This window comes from Rosa rugosa, chromosome 5, assembly GCF_958449725.1.
Source record: "Rosa rugosa chromosome 5, drRosRugo1.1, whole genome shotgun sequence".
Taxonomy (NCBI): Eukaryota; Viridiplantae; Streptophyta; class Magnoliopsida; order Rosales; family Rosaceae; genus Rosa; species Rosa rugosa.
The window spans coordinates 40501186-40519672 of NC_084824.1; the positions used below are offsets into that span (position 1 = coordinate 40501186).

General features: G+C 42.1%; 1 protein-coding gene across 5 annotated transcripts; it reads right to left on the reverse strand.

Moving 5' to 3' along the window:
- Positions 1–1048: 1048 nt before the first annotated feature.
- LOC133710363 (uncharacterized) lies at positions 1049–3760 on the reverse strand. Of its 5 annotated transcripts, none has more exons than XM_062136418.1 (5): positions 3274–3760; positions 2607–2685; positions 2326–2535; positions 1648–2109; positions 1049–1473 (listed from the first exon to the last, which is right to left on the reverse strand). In XM_062136418.1, the coding sequence occupies exons 2-4, from the start codon at positions 2676–2678 to the stop codon at positions 1669–1671; spliced, it is 723 nt and encodes a 240-aa protein (XP_061992402.1). In that variant the 5' UTR covers positions 2679–2685; positions 3274–3760; the 3' UTR covers positions 1049–1473; positions 1648–1668. The 5 variants fall into 5 exon arrangements, with proteins under 5 accessions (XP_061992402.1, XP_061992399.1, XP_061992401.1 ...); XM_062136415.1 differs by having other exon boundaries at positions 2607–2807; XM_062136417.1 differs by having other exon boundaries at positions 3266–3760.
- Positions 3761–18487: the final 14727 nt, after the last annotated feature.

Sequence of the window (18487 nt, forward strand, 5' to 3'; positions counted from 1 at the left end):
GGCCTTAAATTAAAAAAAAAATAAAAAAAACCTGCACATATTGAAAACGGGTAAATAGGTGGGTATGAGTTTACCCGTTTAGAAATGGGTTGGGTAAATACCCATACCCGCGAATTATTTGATGGGTATTACCCATAAACTATTATTGGGTGGGTATTACCCAGCGGGTATTACCCAATGGGTATGAATGCCAACTTCACACTTGAAGCTTTCGAAGGGTTAGCGACCTTGGGCTCCCAGACCGGATCGAAGGTGGGGTGGACGGCTTTCTTGGCGGCCTCGAATATCAACGATTTTTTCGATGGCCGGCTACAGGGCCCATGTGGTGGCCGGGGAGGAGATGGGCTGGAGCTTGAGGGAGAGGGACGATAGCCTTCACCGAAGAGCTGGAACCTGGTTCATGCCAGAGCCCTGGGAGACGAGTACGGTGCCTTGGTTTATGGGAATTGTGGGGGATTCCCTTCAGGAGGTTCTCAACAATAGAGCTCTCTTGATCAAGATGGAGGAGAAGATAGAGGAAAAGCGGCCGTGCCTGCTTTCATTCAAAAATGGGGTTTAGCGATGTTTGTGCGTGAGGGGGGTGAGAGAGGACCTCCCACATCATGGTAAAATCTATTTTTCACCAGGTTTTACTTTTTTTTTTTTTTTTTGTCTTATGTCATGGTAAAATCGGAATGCTGACAGAACTCATGACAGATTTCATCACTTATCTGTCAGCCGTCTGATTCAATCAGACGGTGACTTACCAAATGATCCATGATCAGTAGCTGACCAGGGGATCATGATTGCGCCTTTAGTAGTAACGGAACCCTATTTTTTATCCACGTGACTATCACATGGTCAGTGTAGTTGCACATAGGTGCATGGAATACACTCCCCATAACTCAAGTCCACATGGGGACCTCGAAATTTCCATACAATTATTATCTGAAAGCAAGATGGTAATCCGTTACCTGAAAGCAAGATATAATTCGAAATCCGATATACATGGTACCTTTTCCACCTCGAAGAGCAAACTTGTCCCTCAGTAACCGCAATTACCAAGAAATAACCAACTCCTGAACATGTGCTATTAACATAGAAAATTCATAACAAGATTAAATAAGAGGGAGCATGTAATTTAAACAATGTGGTTCCAGTGTTAGAACCAGAAGACTATCCTTCGATGTAATTGAACTTAGCCCGCACAAATAAGAACCACAAGGCTAAACAGAGACACCAATCCCTCCAACTGCAATACTTCTATGTACAATGAGGGTAAACAAACTGAAAATCCTAAATTTGATTATTATGAGGAAGTAATGTCCTCCATGTCTTCTCTTCCATCAAAAGTCAAACAGCTAACAGATCCTCAACTTGTTATGTGATGATAAAGTTCCAAAGTTTATTTCCTATTGAGCATTAGCCAGGTCCTCCAGACAAGTGGTACTTTCTTTCTCCGTTCTCGTCTCTTCCTCCTATAGGATGTTTATCCTTAACCGGCAAAAAGATAAATCAAATCAGAAAACAAGCAAAATGCCACTACCATCTTATTCTTGAGAAAATATAATGAGTGAGAAACAACAACTAGTGACAAATATACTAAAAAATTGATATACTAACGTAGTGAAATTGTGCATATTAATTTAAGATCATTAAATGTATCACCTTCGCATCGTTGGACTCCATCTATTTTCTTAGAAAGTTCAAAATCTTTGAAATCCCAGCAGAGATTGGAGATATAGAATCAACCCTGGCAAACATCCCAATTTGCTTCTGAGAAGAACCCGGTGGTAGAATAATATCCATAATCTTTGTTTTCAGTGCATACTCGTCCTCATCAGTCTTGAGTGTCTCAATATATTGAGTATAGTAGTCTCTCACCAGAGCCTTCACATCATCGGTGATTTCTGCATTTTTTGTACGAGCTTCAAGAAAAGCTAATAAATCGTCCTGTTTCTTATTCATCTCTGAGTATAGCTTATCCAGCTTCTCTGTCTTTGATTGTGACCACCTTATTTTCTTCTCCACTTCTGTTCCCACACAAGGCCTTTCACTATCAAAAAACTTGTACTGTTCCTCGTCTAGTTTGGCCAATTCGTCATCTACTTTGGACAATTCGTCCCCTAGCTGCCAAAAAACACAACAAACCAGAGGCTTCAAAATTGGACGCTGAAGCATGTTTGCTATTCAGCATCAGAAATTACAGGTGGGAATGACTAAACTATCAATATGATCGTATATCAGCCTACATTTTTTTTTTTTGGCTAATTATTGACCTAGATTTAAACTTTGGAAAACAAATTTCGAATATCATAGTCAGCTCAACTGGTGACAGAAATGTACCTGCCACATACTGTGGTTCGTAGTGTTCAAGTTCTTGTAGAGTGTAATCTGTCTCTCATAATTTTCAGATCCTACACACAGAAACACTTCTTGTTCTTTACTATTCTTGTCTTCCAGTTTTTCTATACCCCGCATGAGAAGTTTCTTCTTGATCTTCCATCTCTTTTTCTCTGTCAGGAGCCGCTCCATTTCGAGTCGGCATTGAGAAAGCTGACACAGCACTAGTTAGAATGCAATGCAGAATATCTAGTAATAGAGAAGACATTGGTAATAGTCCAAACCTTCTCTTTGAGCTTCAAAACCTCTTCGCCCATGGTGCCTGCCTCACTTGACTCCTCCTCCGCCGCCGACATCCTTCCCCTATTTCCAACAAAACCCTAACTAAAACTTGATCAAAATACCAAATTGAACAGAACTTCTGTCAAGCATGTTTTGTCATCAACATCAAACAGTGGAATCCAGGTTGAGCCTTTGAACCATGCCTATAACATTTGAGATAATTTAAGTATAATCACATAAACAAATATAGAAAACAAACATTATATAATAACATTTTAGTATAATCACAGAAACATTTATGGAAAAGAAACTATATTGTGGCTTCAGAAACATAATCGGCTCAAGTAAATTAAAGGAGCTAGCTCAGTCTTCAGCCTCCTAAGGCCTAAGCTAGCTATAGCTTTTGGCATTCACTTTGTGTTCCAGTTCATAGTGCCAATCACAATTAAATAAACAGAAAGAACTCAAAAAGTTCCATCAATTAAACCCATTGTCGCGACTCGCGACCTACTGACCTTGACAGTTCCATGACTTCCGTCAATTAAACCCACATCACAAACCAGTTTATTTCATTCATTATAGATAAGAAGGAACTAAATGAAGCAGTAAGAACACAATAAATTACAGAACAAGGAGAGTGAGAGGAGTAGCATACTGATACCAGATTACCAGAGCTACAAATTTGACCGCAATTGAATTTGACCACGAAATCTTCAATCCACTGCTAAACTGATCTCTGGGAGAAGTGGAGAAGGCGAGAGACTGAGAAGGAGTGAAGGACGCATTCGGCGAAACAGGTCGTAGTCTCGTAGACTTGGGGTTCCAGACTTCCAGTTCGGGAGTCTATGAAATTGATGTCCGAATTTCAGAATTACGTTGTATTGAATCCACAATTGGGAACGAAAACCCTAGCCTGAACCCGAACTGATTTCTGCCCCCGACGTGAATCGGAATTCCCAAATTCCGGCATCAAACGGCAAGTAGGCCATTCAAAGACAATTAAGCAAGGGAGATATGCTGATAATCAAAGTTTACTAGCTTCAAAAGTGAGGCAGATATGGGTTTGATGCCGGTCAAAATACAAGATAAGCTTATTATCCAAAATTCAAAGTTTGTCATTCAAATTTCAAAATTACAAGTCTTGCGGGAAGATAGAGTTATCTGAGGAGCAGCTATACTATTATAAAAGGACAATAACGTGAAAAGAAATACACACAGAGAGTAGAAGAAAAAAAACAGCAAGCAAGAGGCTAAGGGCTCGTTCGGTATCATTTTGCGATACTGTTTTTTGTTTTATGAATTCAAAAACTTATGTAATTTGTGTTCGGTGTATTAAATTTGAAAAACAAGGAAAACAAATTTTAGGAAACAATTCAGGAACTATGAATAAATATGGGAAATGACTTTTTGATGTTTTCATTGTTTCCTGAAAACACAACCTGCCTTGCAATTAGAGAAAGTGATTTATTTATTTTTTTACTTTTAAGCACATAGATCCACAAACTCTTCTCCTCTATTTTGATCTTTCTCTCTTTCATTCTCACAATTTCCATTGAGATTTATCCTCTCTTCTCATGATCTCATCTACTTTATCTGTTGTTTGAACTTTCTTCTTCCCCGTCTTTTCCAATCAATTGAAACTTGCAGAATCATGCAGTAGAGAAGAATGAAGGATTTATAAAATTCCTCTTTCACGTGTCAGATCTAATTTATACGGATGATTTAGGGTGAAAGCTTCGATATTTTACGCTTCAATATAATTAGATTATCTCATGGGCAAGAGGAATTAACAACTAAGGTTGAGACATTTGATTGAATTATCTTTTTGAACTAAAAATTCAAGAGCTTGCAACTTCATATGATATATTTTATAAACAAAATTGAGGGATTTGATTCTTCTTGTTCAATCTCCTTCACAATACTCTGTTTCTTTTCTCATAACAACCAATAAAGGATTCATAATCAATACAAAATAGTCAATCTTTCATGATTACTGAGGAAAAACTAAACTAAGTGCTATAGATATGTTTTTTTTTTTTTTTGTAATGATAGATATGTTTTGAATATTTCAAGTTTCGAAATACTTGTACCAAACATGTATTTACATCTTTAAAACTTGAAGTTTAATTCCCCGTTTTCATTCCACAATCCAGTATTACAAAAATAGTTTCATAAAACGTTACAGGACACACCCTAAAGCTTTACCAAAACCGAAGCAGGTCCGTCAACAATTCAAGCTCCAAAGACGAAGCTCAGGGTATACAACAGACCCACGCTATTCTCGTCTTCTTTGGCAGGGAAATATATCGTCCAGAAAGTTTTTTGTCAAAAACAGATAGGTTGTTCATGAACAACCTTCCTTCTTTTGTTGAAGCTCTCTCAAGCCACCGAGAAATACATGGTCGTTCATGAACGGCCAACCTTCATGGTGATCTGCTCCTGCGTTAAGACATATATGGTCGTTCATGAACGGCAGGAGTCTTAACGCACTTGGCTGCTATAGTTTCCAGCGTTGGTGTTTGACGCGGAAACCAGTTGGCCTGCAAACTGTCTCTTTTGCTGCTGTGATTGCGCGGGCGTGCCAGCACCGTGGGGTGCAGTCGTCGGGGGAGTCCCTTGACCTGACTTCTGGATCAAACGTTGTGGACGAGGAGAGCACCAATCTCGCCACAAGATTCTTCTCTATGCCTTCCGAGAAATGACTTCTTGCCTTACGGATAAAGACTTTGGGTGTGATCTCTTCGCGTCACTGAATCGATACTCAACGTGGTAGGTTGAGCAGAGCAATCACTGGGAAGTTTGGAGAAAGCACAGGGTTTGCTAAAGCGTGACTTTAGCTTCGCTGGGTTGCGAGGGCATTACCCTTGCTTCGCTGGAAGTATCGGTGACAGTAGCACTAACAATCGGCTCCTGGGGAGACTAGGGCTGGAAGTACGATCGCCAGGTTGGTCTGGTGATGCTGACAGTCGGGTCTTGGAGAGACTAGGACTGGCGCACGGTCACCGGGTTTCAACGAGGTTGAAGGTTTGCTCCAGGGAGGCTTTGTAATCGCTGGGATTGATTGATTTGAGAGAGGTCCATTATTCGTCTTTGAAACCTTCGACTGCTCCTTGCCATAGAAGGATTATTGGTTGAAGTTTCCTATTCAATCTCCGCTACCCGACTCCAATAAGATTTCGTTTTCCTTATGGATCACGGAATGGGCGAAGCTGTAACCCAAACCCGAGTAGACTTATTTTTGGGCCGCAGGTATCGACCCGCTGCGCTAAATCCACTAAAGGATCTTGCCAAAATTACTTTTGGGCTCAAACATTGCCCACCAGGCCCCGATATCAGGCCCGCGAAAATGTAACTGATTGAAGGGGACTAAAACGACACGTCTGGTGATCGAAACGATGTCATTAATGAAGGTTGCATCTATTCGCTTGGCAAAACGTCCTTTCGTCGCATCGTTTCCCTCACAAAATTTTTTATTTAAATACCGCAGCCACTCCAGACCTGTCACACCAGAAACCCTTCCAGTCTCCTAAACCCAGAAAACCTCTCGCTCCATACCCACTTTATAGAAACCCAGAAATGGCTCCCCCAAAGAAGGTGATCATTGATCAGGAAGAAGAGCTTACTGATAACATCGCTCGCACTTGGGGAACCAACATCGGTGCCCGTTGTCGCATCCATACTTCCGTCCAGAGACCTCTGCTTCTCAGGCTTCCAAACCATCACGCCGGACTGGGTCCGGCACCGCGAGATTCCATTCTCGCTGACTCTCTCGTCCTCTATAGCCTACCCATTCGTCAACCCATTCAGGTCCTCCGGAGGACTCCTGCAGATTTCAGCAACAGGGGTGCGCAGAATCATCGAGCAAAAATAGGGCATTGGCCGTCCAAAATTAGCGCAGATGAGTTTTCCTGGTATCGTGAAGTAAGAGCACGAGATTTGGCTCGCTGGAACGCGGTAGGTATTACCCACACTATCGATTTATGCTTTCGCCTTCCTCGCGGTGGGAATCGTTCACCACTCGCTGCCTTCCTTTGCTTTTGGCATACCGCTACCAATACTTTTGATTTTCGATTTGGACAAATGAGTATAACATTGTTGGATATCCTCACCATTACTGGATTGCCCATTGATGGCGAGCCCTACCTGCATGGCCAATTCGACTCTGACACCTTCACATCAACTATGGCCCAAACTGGTCGTAGTGCTCATAGCGGCTCCTATCCGCGGTGGCTGGATTATTATCGCAAAGAGCACAATGCGACTGGTGGCATTGCTTTTCTGGAGTATTGGCTCTGCAAGTTCATATTTTGTACTTCCTCCTGTAAGCCCACTGGCGCCTGGACTCTTCTGGCAACGGCCCTCTACAACGGCCGCCGCGTGGGGTTAGGACAACCAGTGTTGGGTGCCCTCTACCGTACTCTGTACCAGGCCACGATGCATCCTTTTGAGACTAGCATTTCTGGCCATTTTTGGATCCTTGATTTTTGGATTCAAACTTACTTTCCATTCTTCCGCCGCGACGACATTTCACTGCTACCACCGGCTAATGCCCTTCTTGGTCAATGGTTTTGTCGCAAGGCGAGGTACACATCCCCACCCTATTCTGAGTGTTTCTCATATTTGTACCTCCTGCATGAGATTCCCTACTGCGGTCTAATAATTAATAGGAGATTCCCCGCTCCTCTTGAAAATGGGTTCCTTCCTGGGGCTCCTAATTATAGTGATCGCACGCGTTTGGCTTTTCGCCGCGCGATCTCTTGTTCAGACATTAGACTCGCTACTGACGAACTTAGTTATGAGCTCTATGCTCCCAACCATTTTGCTCGCCAGTTTGGTCTTATCCAATTGGTGCCATTTCCCCTCTATGATGCCTGGAATTAAATACCTCTTGGCGCAGAATTGGCCCCTTAAATGGACCTCCGCCAGCACAAAGCAAGCTTGTGCTGGTCGATCTCCCTGACTGGGCTGATAATATCGTCCCCGTGGATGGGACCGCTGAAGATTATGATCAATGGTGGAAGGAAGTCTCTGTTAACTGCTGGAGGCAAAGGGATGACGAACTCTTTGCGGCCATCTTCGAAGAATTGAGATATCCTTATGACGCTGATACTGAAGAACTTGCTCGCTTTCCTGAAGATGAAGCAAGACCTCCACCACCCGAACCTGCTCCGCGACCCGCGCGAGCCCCGCGCTTGGTTCAGGCTGGAATTGTAATTCGCGAGCACCCTCCAGAGGTAATTGCCTTAGCATGTTCTTTGTTTCCTTGATCATTTTCACCTCCGACTCTTTCCCCTAACGCGAAGTTTATAACAGGGACGCGCACCGCCTTCAAGCAATCGTGCCGTGGGTGTTTCTCCGGCCACTAGTCCGGCCGCTAAACAGAAAGCAATATTGACCAAGCCTGAAGTAGAGGACTCTTCCTCTAATGATGATGACCCTCAAACTATAAGGATTCTCTTCTTAGAACGTATATTTTAGCAGCCTTTTCAAAGTCTAATTTGACTTTGTTTAAACCTTGACAGATTGCTGCTGCTCTAGCACGCAAATGCAGTTGCGCTGACTTCCAGACTGATCCATGGGCAGAAGATGAACCAGTCGCTGATCGACTAGTAGTACTCCTCTAAAGTGAGCATTGATACTTTGTTTTGCTATGTCTGGCTTTATAACGTTTCTCCGCTTCAGGTTCGCCGTAGGTTTTCGAGGCAAGTTGGGGAAGGATACTCTACTGCTGGCGAAGGTGTGTTTGGCACACAAGTCCAAGAAACCAATGGTGACCCTCCCTCTGCGATCAATGCTGCAAACAATATGCAGTTGGTTGTAGTCCCAGCACAAGTCATAGATGACAGCTCGCCTGAGGTTGAAGAAAGGATGTCACTCCTTCATACCTCCCGCGAGCAACCAATTCTTTTTCTGGAATCGACAGTGCCTGATTCGGGTCCAACCTCCGGTGAGATTGCCCCAGCGCCAACAGCAAATTTCCGCGAGCTACCTGTTGAAGAGGTACCTACCTTTCTTAACAAAAAAAAATGTTTTATCTTTACCCTTGGCTTGGTTATTCTGAAGATGTCTCTTTCTAGAGTCCAAACGTGGAAGCGGTAGCCGGAGAAATAGCGGACGAGGATCCTGCTGAACCTGTTCTCAATGTGGTTGGTCAGGAACCTGCTCCCCATGCCCCCCAAGTCATTGAAGCCGGGGAATTAGGAGAACTTCCTGAACCAGTGCCAGAAGCAATACCTGTCGCGGAACCTCCTGAGGCCCCTGTCGCTGAACAAGTTCTTCCTTCTACTTTAGAGCGTTTAACTCGTATGCTCGAAGTGACCCCACCTAGGGTCGTAGATGATGCCAGAGAAGGCCTTCGTCGTCTCCTGGGCCCTGATATTCTGATTCCTGGTGCTCCCGCGAGAGTTTTGGAGTATCTGAGGGTGCTTCTCCGCGAGGGTGCTATCACTGAAGACCAATTTCAAGAGGTTGACCAGCTGCTGCAGGATCTCCCACAAGGGCTCAATGAGAGGGCGGTCGCGAACGCACAAGCCAGGCAGACCGAGATGCACTACCAGACCCTTACTCAATAAACGGACAATGCGCGCGATTTCTTGGGTGACCAAGCTAATCTCATCAGGGATCGGACTCTCGAGAGAAACCATCTGAGATCCCAGATTCAGGATCTTCAAGCCCGCTTAACTGGAGTAACGGCTAGGCTTGCCCATAAGGAGCCTCAGCTGGAGCAGCCCCTTGCCGCTTTCGAGACGCTGACCCAAGAACTGGCCCAAGCTCGTGTAGCAGCCCAACAGTGTGTTGCCCCGGAAATTCGTATTTATTTTCCGACGATTTTTCGGAATTTAATTAGTGGTTGTTGGAAGGTTTCGTGGCTCGTGGACGGAGCGGAAGTGTTTCGGACGAATTTTTATTTGAAAAGGATGACTTTAGGGGGGTTGCAAAGGTTGACTTTTGATACGTTGAGATTCTCCGAAAACTTCCTTCACAAAAATTGTAGAGCGCGTCGATAAGAGTTCGTGGACATGTGGAACGCGGAAATCGGAGTTCGTATGAGAAAGTTATGACCAGCGGAAGAAGTTTTCGTTTTGGTATAAATAGAAGTTTCCCGAAAGAGAAACTTACTATTTTCATTTAGTTTCCTCTTCCGGAAACTTTCATTTTCTCTCTCTCTTCTCTCTCGACCTCACCTTCACTGTCTGAGTTTTTCGACTGACCCGACCCGGACCCGGGCGATCCGACCCGGATTTTCCAGCGAGCTCCGGCGACGGCAGACCACCAGACGAACCCAGATCTGTTCGCCTCCTCCGTGTGCTCCTCCCTGTGGTGTTCTCTAGCGGCGATAACCACCATGTACGGCGCAGCAAGGCGGTGCAGTTTGAGGTGTTTCGACCCGACCGGAAAACACAGCTCCGGCGATTGCACGGCTTCAAGTTTCTTGTTGTGAGCTCAGAACAGCCTCCTTGATCGATCTATAGTCTTTGTTTCGATCAATTTACGTGGAAATCGGTTTAACTCAGTTTGATCAAAAATCCAAAGCTTGTGAGGTAGTTTTCGATCCTTTATGCTTGTTTTCTGACTTCGAGCTAGTTATGAAAATCCACAAGCATGCTTAGATGAAGCTTTTTGATGTTGGGAGTTTTGTGAAATATTGAGTTTTGGCCGGCGGCAGTGCGCCACCGCCTGTGGAGGCGTTTCTGCGGTGTTCCGGCCATGTAAGGAACTATTTCTGGTACTATATATCTTCTACTCGTCGATACGAGCGTTTTGATATATAATATGCAGATTTTGGAGTTCATATGGATTTGTTATGATTTTCACCGTTTCATATCGGTGAATTTATTCAAATCCTTGAGGATTAAGCATCGGATTGACTTGTGGCTTGGACACATCGATCGTGGAAGTGTTCCGGAGACTTTGGGAGGTCTCGGATGTGGTTTCGCCTTGATTGGCGTCACCTTGGGAATTTTGGTTCGATTTAGGGTTTCGAATGTTATTCCTTGTGATTCGTTAACTGAATCAGGGTTGTGTTTCCTTAGGTACTTGACAAAGTATTCTTTGGACGGCTATTGTGATTGGCTGCTTTGTTCTGTATTGAAGACGCAGCGGGAGTTTCGAGGTGAGTAATCTCACAAGGTTCATTATTAACGGAATTACCATTATTGTTATGGCGTTAATTATTTAACTGCAAACTATAGTTGGTATTAGTAGGCATTCCTGAGCGAATGACTACGTATATATATATTTACGTGAAATATATATATTCTTGTGGATGATGTGTGATGAATAATATGCATGATGGGTTCATATTATTGTTGAATGGGACTTTTCATAGAAACAATATTGTGGAAAAAGATGTTTTCTATTGTTTGAAAAGTATTGAGTTAGATGTTACATTTTGGAGTCAAGCGTGACTCATTTTAAATGTATTGGTCCTTGTACCAAGGGTCACAGATGGTGAGCAGGGATGGGGAAAGCCAGAACTAGATGGTCGTAACGTTTTTAGGTCAGGTGTGACTTACTTAACGTTGACTTGAGACCAGATGGGGTCTGAAAAACATGGGTCGCAGATGGTGACCAACGGTTGGTTCTAAGACCAGACGGGGTCTGAAAACCAAGAGTCACAGATGGTGATAGGTTGCAGATGGTGACCAATGATTTATCTGTGTTATGAGCCTAGTTACCATATTGTCTTGGAGTTATGGGATTAACTGTGACTATAGATGGTATTAGTGGCATTTCTGAGTGAATGATTATGTGTGTACATATATTTATTATGAGATATATATATATACATATGTATTCATGTATTGGTGGCATTTCTGAGTGAATGAATATGTGTGTACATATATATATTATGTGATATATATATATATACACACACACATATGTATTCATGCATGTATTAGTGGCTTCGTGGTGAATCTGTGTTGATGTGTTGTGTGTCTAGGTTGGACTGAATTGTTGTTGGTACATCATGGAGGGTAGCGGGGAGCTATCTGATGCTCATGAGTACGTGTTTTTAAAAGAGAGTTTCGGGGATTCTTTCTTTTAAATGTCCTGGGAGGACTTGTGAATCATATGCTATTGTTAGGTTAACGATAGGTATGATTGATGTGCTTATGTGTTTTATCCAGGTTGGATCGATTAATCATATTTGAATTGTTAGGTTAACGATTTATATGATTTTGTCACGGTGTGACTTTTGTGATTTCCTTTTTGGAAAAGAGTATTGTTTTGGGAAGCATGGTATGTTTTCCTTATTCTCGAGTCGAAAGGTTTTCCTCGTGTTGGCGTGAGTTGTGCGGGCTTTTATCCCGTAATTTGGTGTGAGTTGTTTTGAGTTACTCATAAGGGCTTGCAAAAGCTTACCGGGTTTGTTGTGTGACAACCTGGTGCACTATTCAAACGGTGTAGGGGTTAATCTTGCAGGTCAAGGAAATCGTGGCTGAAGCTGAGGTATCTTGTTGGCAGCAGAACTGGTAGGAAGCAATTTGATTTGCTTTGCCATTGTTATGACTTCCGCTTTGTAGTAAACTCTGAGGAGCTTTTACGTTTTATCTTGTTGTTGACAATTTAATTCGTAAGCTTATGTAATATATGACTCCGTGGGCGGGTCAATATTGACATAGTGGGTTCCGGGCATCAACATGTATATTGTATAAAGGGAAAAAGTTTTCCAAGTATTTGGTATTGATGGCTGAACGTTCACGCATGTATAATTATGGGGTTATATATCGATTTTTAATTGTGTTAAAAATCAGGGGCGTGACAAACAGGCTGCACAAGCTGCCGCGGATGCTAGTTTTCGACTGGACAAACTCTTCCTCCGCTTAACTCATGCAGGCCGGAGACTTTTAGGCCTCTGATTTTAGGCCCATTAATTGTATGAACAATATTATTTTAAATATTTAGCCCACTTTTGCTTGGCCCAAATATATGTTCAAATTTTCAGGCAGTTTAGCGTTTAATTTGCCTTTATTGCTATTGAAACTGTTTGAAAAGATAATCTCGAAACAAAGCGGTTACCTCCTTGAAAACTGCCCCGCTTCCCACGCTTTTTCAATTATCTTCATTTCCGAGATCCTAGCATTCAATTCCATCGATACTCTTATTGATGGCGTTGAAAATACTCCAACTGCCCATCCCACAGTTGAGGCCACTGAGGTTGGTCCTATAAATACCTGTACTTTGAAGAATAAAAACTCAAGCAAATATGGCTTTCCCAGTAATAGTTTCACAAATCCTACTTCTCTTCCTTCTGTTTCTGAAATCCTCTCCTCACGATCTCAGCCTCAACCCCAAATCCTTAGGTTTTATGGCTTAATCTCAATGCCTGAGTAGGTCTTATGGCCTAATCTCAGGTCCATCCGCATGTCTTTGGTCTCTGGAAATCCGGATGGGATTCCCAAGTTTCAGTTAGACTGAAGAACACGCGGCGCTCCTAACGCGGCGGAACCAGATTCTGAGGGATCCCTCTCCTCAGATTTCTTGCGTGGAGCAGGAGGGAAAAGGGCGGAAGGCCACTCGAGGCCGGTCGTTCTCTTCCGCAGCCTACCTCCGGGGTCTGACTGTCAGACTTCTGTTTTTCCCCTGGAGGTAGATGTGGTTGTGAGTCGCACTCTCTCTGAAGACCATCTCCATCCCGGAGGGTAATCCACTAGAAGGGTTGGGAATGGATTATTTCCTTCCCTCTTCCTCCGATACAGACGATAGCAGCTGCGACTCAGATCAGATGAGGGATATGGGTGAAGAGAGGGAGAGCATGCATGATCATAGCACAGCCCCCCTTGTCGCCACAAGATCCAGAAATTCTAAGCAGATCTGCAACTCTTATGATTTGTAAGCCACTTTTGGCCTTGTAAACCACAAATGTAATTGTTTCGATTTGTACTGCTTCTGGCCGCAAAGCCACTTTATGAATGAAAGTTTCTGAGTATTTTTGCAAAAATTGTTATAAAATAAGGCCTCTTGTATAGGCCATTACATATATTCTTAACACATATTGTTAAAGAATAATGGAAAAAAGTAAGTGATTGAAATTGTTATAAGGCCTCCACGAAGGCCTGGATGTATAGAATGTTGCCCCCCTAGTGTTCGTAGGTGAAGCAAACACATGAGACTAGGGCCACAGGAAAGGCCTGAATGTGAATGGATGATGGGAGCCGATGAAGACTATGGTTGTCCCTCTGTCTGGGAAGAAGGTTGATCCGGTGGATCCTCGAATTCCAAAACACTAGGGTAATATTTCTTCAGGAACCACCCATAATCTTCACCTATCAAGTGATGCTGATCTTGAACGCGCAAGGATTGAACGTTGAGTTCTAAGGGTAAGACTGCGTCATGACCAAACATTAGTGCATAAGGTGTTGTAGCAATGGGATTCCTCTTGGAGGTGTGATAAGCCCATAGTGTCTCATACAACGTGTTGTGCCACTGGCGAGGGTTTTCAACAAGCATCTTCTTTAGAATGGTGATAATAATCTTGTTACTGGCCTCCGCTTGACCGTTGGATTGAGCATAATAAGGTGTGCTGTGGACAAACTGTATGCCCAAGTCGTTGACGAGCTGCTCTACGTCACCACCCATAAACGCTGCCCCCCTGTCTGAAACAAGCACTTCAGGGATACCAAACCTTCAGATGATGTGCTGAAAAATGAATTGGCGAATGGTGGCACCTGAAGCCTCTTTCAAAGGCTCAGGTTCGACCCATTTGGTGAAGAAATAAGTGGCCACAATGATGAACTTGTGTTGGAGGGAGGAATGAGGGTGAATCATCCCAATCAAGTCCAATGCCCAGCCTCGTGTAGGCCAAGGCTTAATAATAGGTTGCATGAGAATATTGGGGATGTGCTGCACTGGACCGTGTGCCTGGAAATCTTGACATCCTTTCGCGAACGTGATACAGTCCTTCAAAAATGCTGGGAGATTGTAAAATATTATTTGGACCTAATATTATCTACATTAAATAAATAACAAATTGATTAAGCTTATTACAATAAATAGGAAATATATGAATTATCTACCTAGACACCTAATGAGCTTTGGTATGTCACTCATATGGTTAGGAATCCATTTTGATAAAGATAAATATCTAATTAGTTGATATGATAAATTATAGCATCTTTTCAGAAATAACACATTGGCTAGAATCAAGGATTCTTTTATGGGAAGACCTATCTAGCTTGTATATATAGGTGCTTGAAGTCCCTATTCACTATGTGAAAAACATTCAGTCTTGCCCCATAGAGAGGAGTTAAACACACAGTTGAATAGAAGATTTCTTGCGTGTGGTTGCTTGAAGTTTTGGAGCTCGGATTATTTGTGTTGAATAACTGTGTTGCAGCTACTGTTTTGAAGGAATGGCTGTTGTGCATGAAGCAGGTGATGCATCTCCTCTTGTTGTATTCTAGTTCATATTGTATTGATCATTTGTTGTGTTTATGCATTTTGTGAAACGAGGTTTGCTCATTAAGTTAACAAAAATGACTTTTAAGGAGGAAGACGTCTAAAGATGAGAAAAGTAAAATGGCTTTCACTGGCCAAAAACGCTTTCCTAAAAGAAAGGTGATTGGAGGTTGGACTATTTCCTTCTAGGAGTCCAATGATGACTAGCATTTGTTTTTCAAGCTTAACAAGTCATAGCTCGTATCAGCAGGATTTGCAAGCCAACATATCTTTCAAAATATATATATTAGGCAATGAGTCTTCTGATTTGATTATGTAGCCCGTAACATGCTTGCACGACCTACATAATCAAAGGGGCTAATGTTGACACCCAAAAATCCAGCTAGCAGACCCAATTCATATTTCAAGTCCAATAAGCAAATTATATCCAAATTACCATGCCATATATGTGGATCTCAGCCACATTCATGCATTTGGAGCTTGCAAGAAAGGGTGTAGTGTGGAAGGTAACAGAAATGTGTGAGGCCCATTATTAGTTTTAGGCTTGTTGGTAGTTTTGGACGTGGGGACCAAAATTCAAGCCTTACAGCCCTATTTTGACTATAGGCATGTGAAGAAGAGAAAACCCAAAAACATTCAATTACAACAGCACTCCCTCTTTACCCAACATTCAATTATTTTTCTTAAAACTAGACATATCAAGTACTATATCACATTCTTTCACGCAAAACCAATTCCCTACCTTTGACTTCCCTTTTTCCAGCAACAAATCTTAGAATCACAACAACATAGTGAGAGTTTTGGGATCATAACAGCCTGAATCCTCCTGGGATCACAGCAGCAGGATTCCTGAGATTATAGCAGCAGGATTCATGGGAACATAGAAACAGCAACAGCTGTAAACCTAAGCCACCACTGTAATAACCACAATTTTCATTTTAATTTCATGTATTTTTTGTGGAATTAATAAAATTTCATTTGCACAAATTTTAGTCTCGAAGACTTGCTCGTTCGAAATTATCAAAGATTCAAAATTATTCGAAATAACAAAAAGCTCGAAACGCTCGATTATTAGAAATCGACTTTTTTTACATACGGAATTTGGGAAAACGTCCTTCATGAAAGTCGTAGAACACGTCGATAAGAGTTTGGAAATATAAGGAACGTGAAAATCGGAGTTCATATGAAGAAGTTATCGCATTTGAAAAACCTTCCCTTTTTAGTATAAAGCTTCCAATTTTGGGGAAACCGAGCCTCTCTCTCTCTCGACCGGAAATCGCCTGATCCCTTTGTCGGTCGATTTCTCCCTCCTCCGGCCACCGTTGGACGTGAAATTTCTTGGGTTAGGTTCGCCTCGACTTCGCGCACCTCCATGTAGTCACCTTTCCCCCTCTCACAGCGGCTACATGACGGTACAAGGAAAACCCGATCCAAGCTCCGTTTCTAGTCAACGACATTTTCTCTCTCCTCCGACCACCATTGCTCGAGTTTCTTGGCTCTTTGAACTCGCCTTATACCTGGTCATGTTCTTGGAAGGATCGGGGTTGAATTCAAGCATGGACGGAGAAAACCGAGCTCGTCGGAAACTGGAAAATTTTCGGCCACCCGCAACAATTTATGGTAAATTTCGACCACTTCCGTTCATTTTCTGACCTTGTGCTAGTTATGAATATTGTTGGGCTTGATGAGACGAAGAAGTGTAGATAGGTCTCACCACCATTCATGGTGGTTGCACCGCCGTCTGTGGCGGCTGTTTCCGGCCACTTCCGGCCACCTCAGGGACAGTTTCTATTCCTCTTTTCGATCTACACATCGATATGAACATATTGATATACAATACATAATTTTTGGAGATCATATGATTAAGTTATGAATTTTTCGATTTCGATTGTTTCGGTTTTCGATCCGTGAGGATTAGACCATCCGATCGACTTGTAATTCTGATAATATGATCGTAGGACTGTTCCGATGATTTTTTGTGGTGACGGATGAAGATCCAACCATTGGATCTTCGTATAATTGTAAAATGACGATTCGAAAGGGCGATCCGTGAGGATCCGACCGTCAGATCATCGTATATTTGCATTTTGTGTATTGTGTGCTAAGTTGGGATCAAAATTGATTAGGTGACTGCCGGATTTGATTTGGCGGACGATTTGTGAATCGTTATTTTGAGCTGTTACGAAGACGCAGCTGGATTAGAGGTGACTAAAACTCACATGGTTCATTTACGAACCAAATTTTGTTATTTTACATTTATTTGATAAATTGTGAAATCGTTTTATGAAAATAAATATTTGTTTTAAATAATATGGGCTTGATCGTCTACGGTCCATGGGTAAGTAAAAACAAGGTTTTTATTACAAAAATGAATTTCTCGGATTTTAGTGCATGTGAACTATAGTTGGTATTAGTGGTGATTCCTACATGAATGACTACGTGTGTGTGTGTGTGTGTGTGTGTGTATATATATTTACGTGGAATATATTTCTGGATAGTGTGACATTGTGAAAGGTAGACTATTAGTGATTTTGTTCGTATCATTGAATTGAACATTTACTTATTTCTGAAATATATGGAATGAGTTATATTATTGAAAGGTTGATTTGGAGTTTATATTGGGGAATTGGTGAGTCGTGTGGGTGTATTTAAATGTCTTGATCTGAAGGCCGAAAGGTCTAAAGTTCGACGGTTATAGTAATAACTGAAGCGTATTATATCGGATGCTTGAACCTCGGCCAAGGTGACAAGCAACGATTCATTAGAGCTTTAGACTGTTGTAAGCGTACCGTCATGGTGGTAACTGTGATTACTGCATCATGAGTACGTAGTCTATTATAAGTGTACCGTCATGGTGGTAATTGTGTTACTGCATCATGAGTACAATATTTTGGGAAAGTTTGGGATGTCTACTTTGGTTGTTACGTGAGATTGAGTTTGATATTAAAATGATAAGTTTGTATAAATGATGATTTATCCATGAGTTGAAGAATTATTATTCTTGTAGTAGTGTGATTTTATTTAAATTTACTCATACAAGCTTTGCAAAAAGCTTACTGGGTTTTGTGTTTGCAAAACCGGTACACTATTCAAACGGTGTAGCAGACAATCCTGCAGGTTAGGAGAATCAGGGACAAGGTCGAGGAGTGTAGAGCTTCGATTTTTAATTACAGAACTTTGTTCAGTGTGTTTTTTTGTGAGTGCAACACTTTATTTAAATTTGGTGTTGTAATAAGTAACTCGTATGTTTGTTTGATACAAGATTTGAGATTGGTGTGTTTAAATGCTTGGTTTATATGAAAAAAATTTCTTAGCATATGAACAGGCTAAGTGAGTTTTCACGTTTAGGATTCTGAATTTATTTATTCAAAATTCGAAGTGTGACAATCACCACTCTATAAATTAAGAGTTATAGTTGCTGTGAAAGAGAGAGCAAGACACAGGCTAAACATTAAACAGAAAGAGAGAGCAAAACACAGGC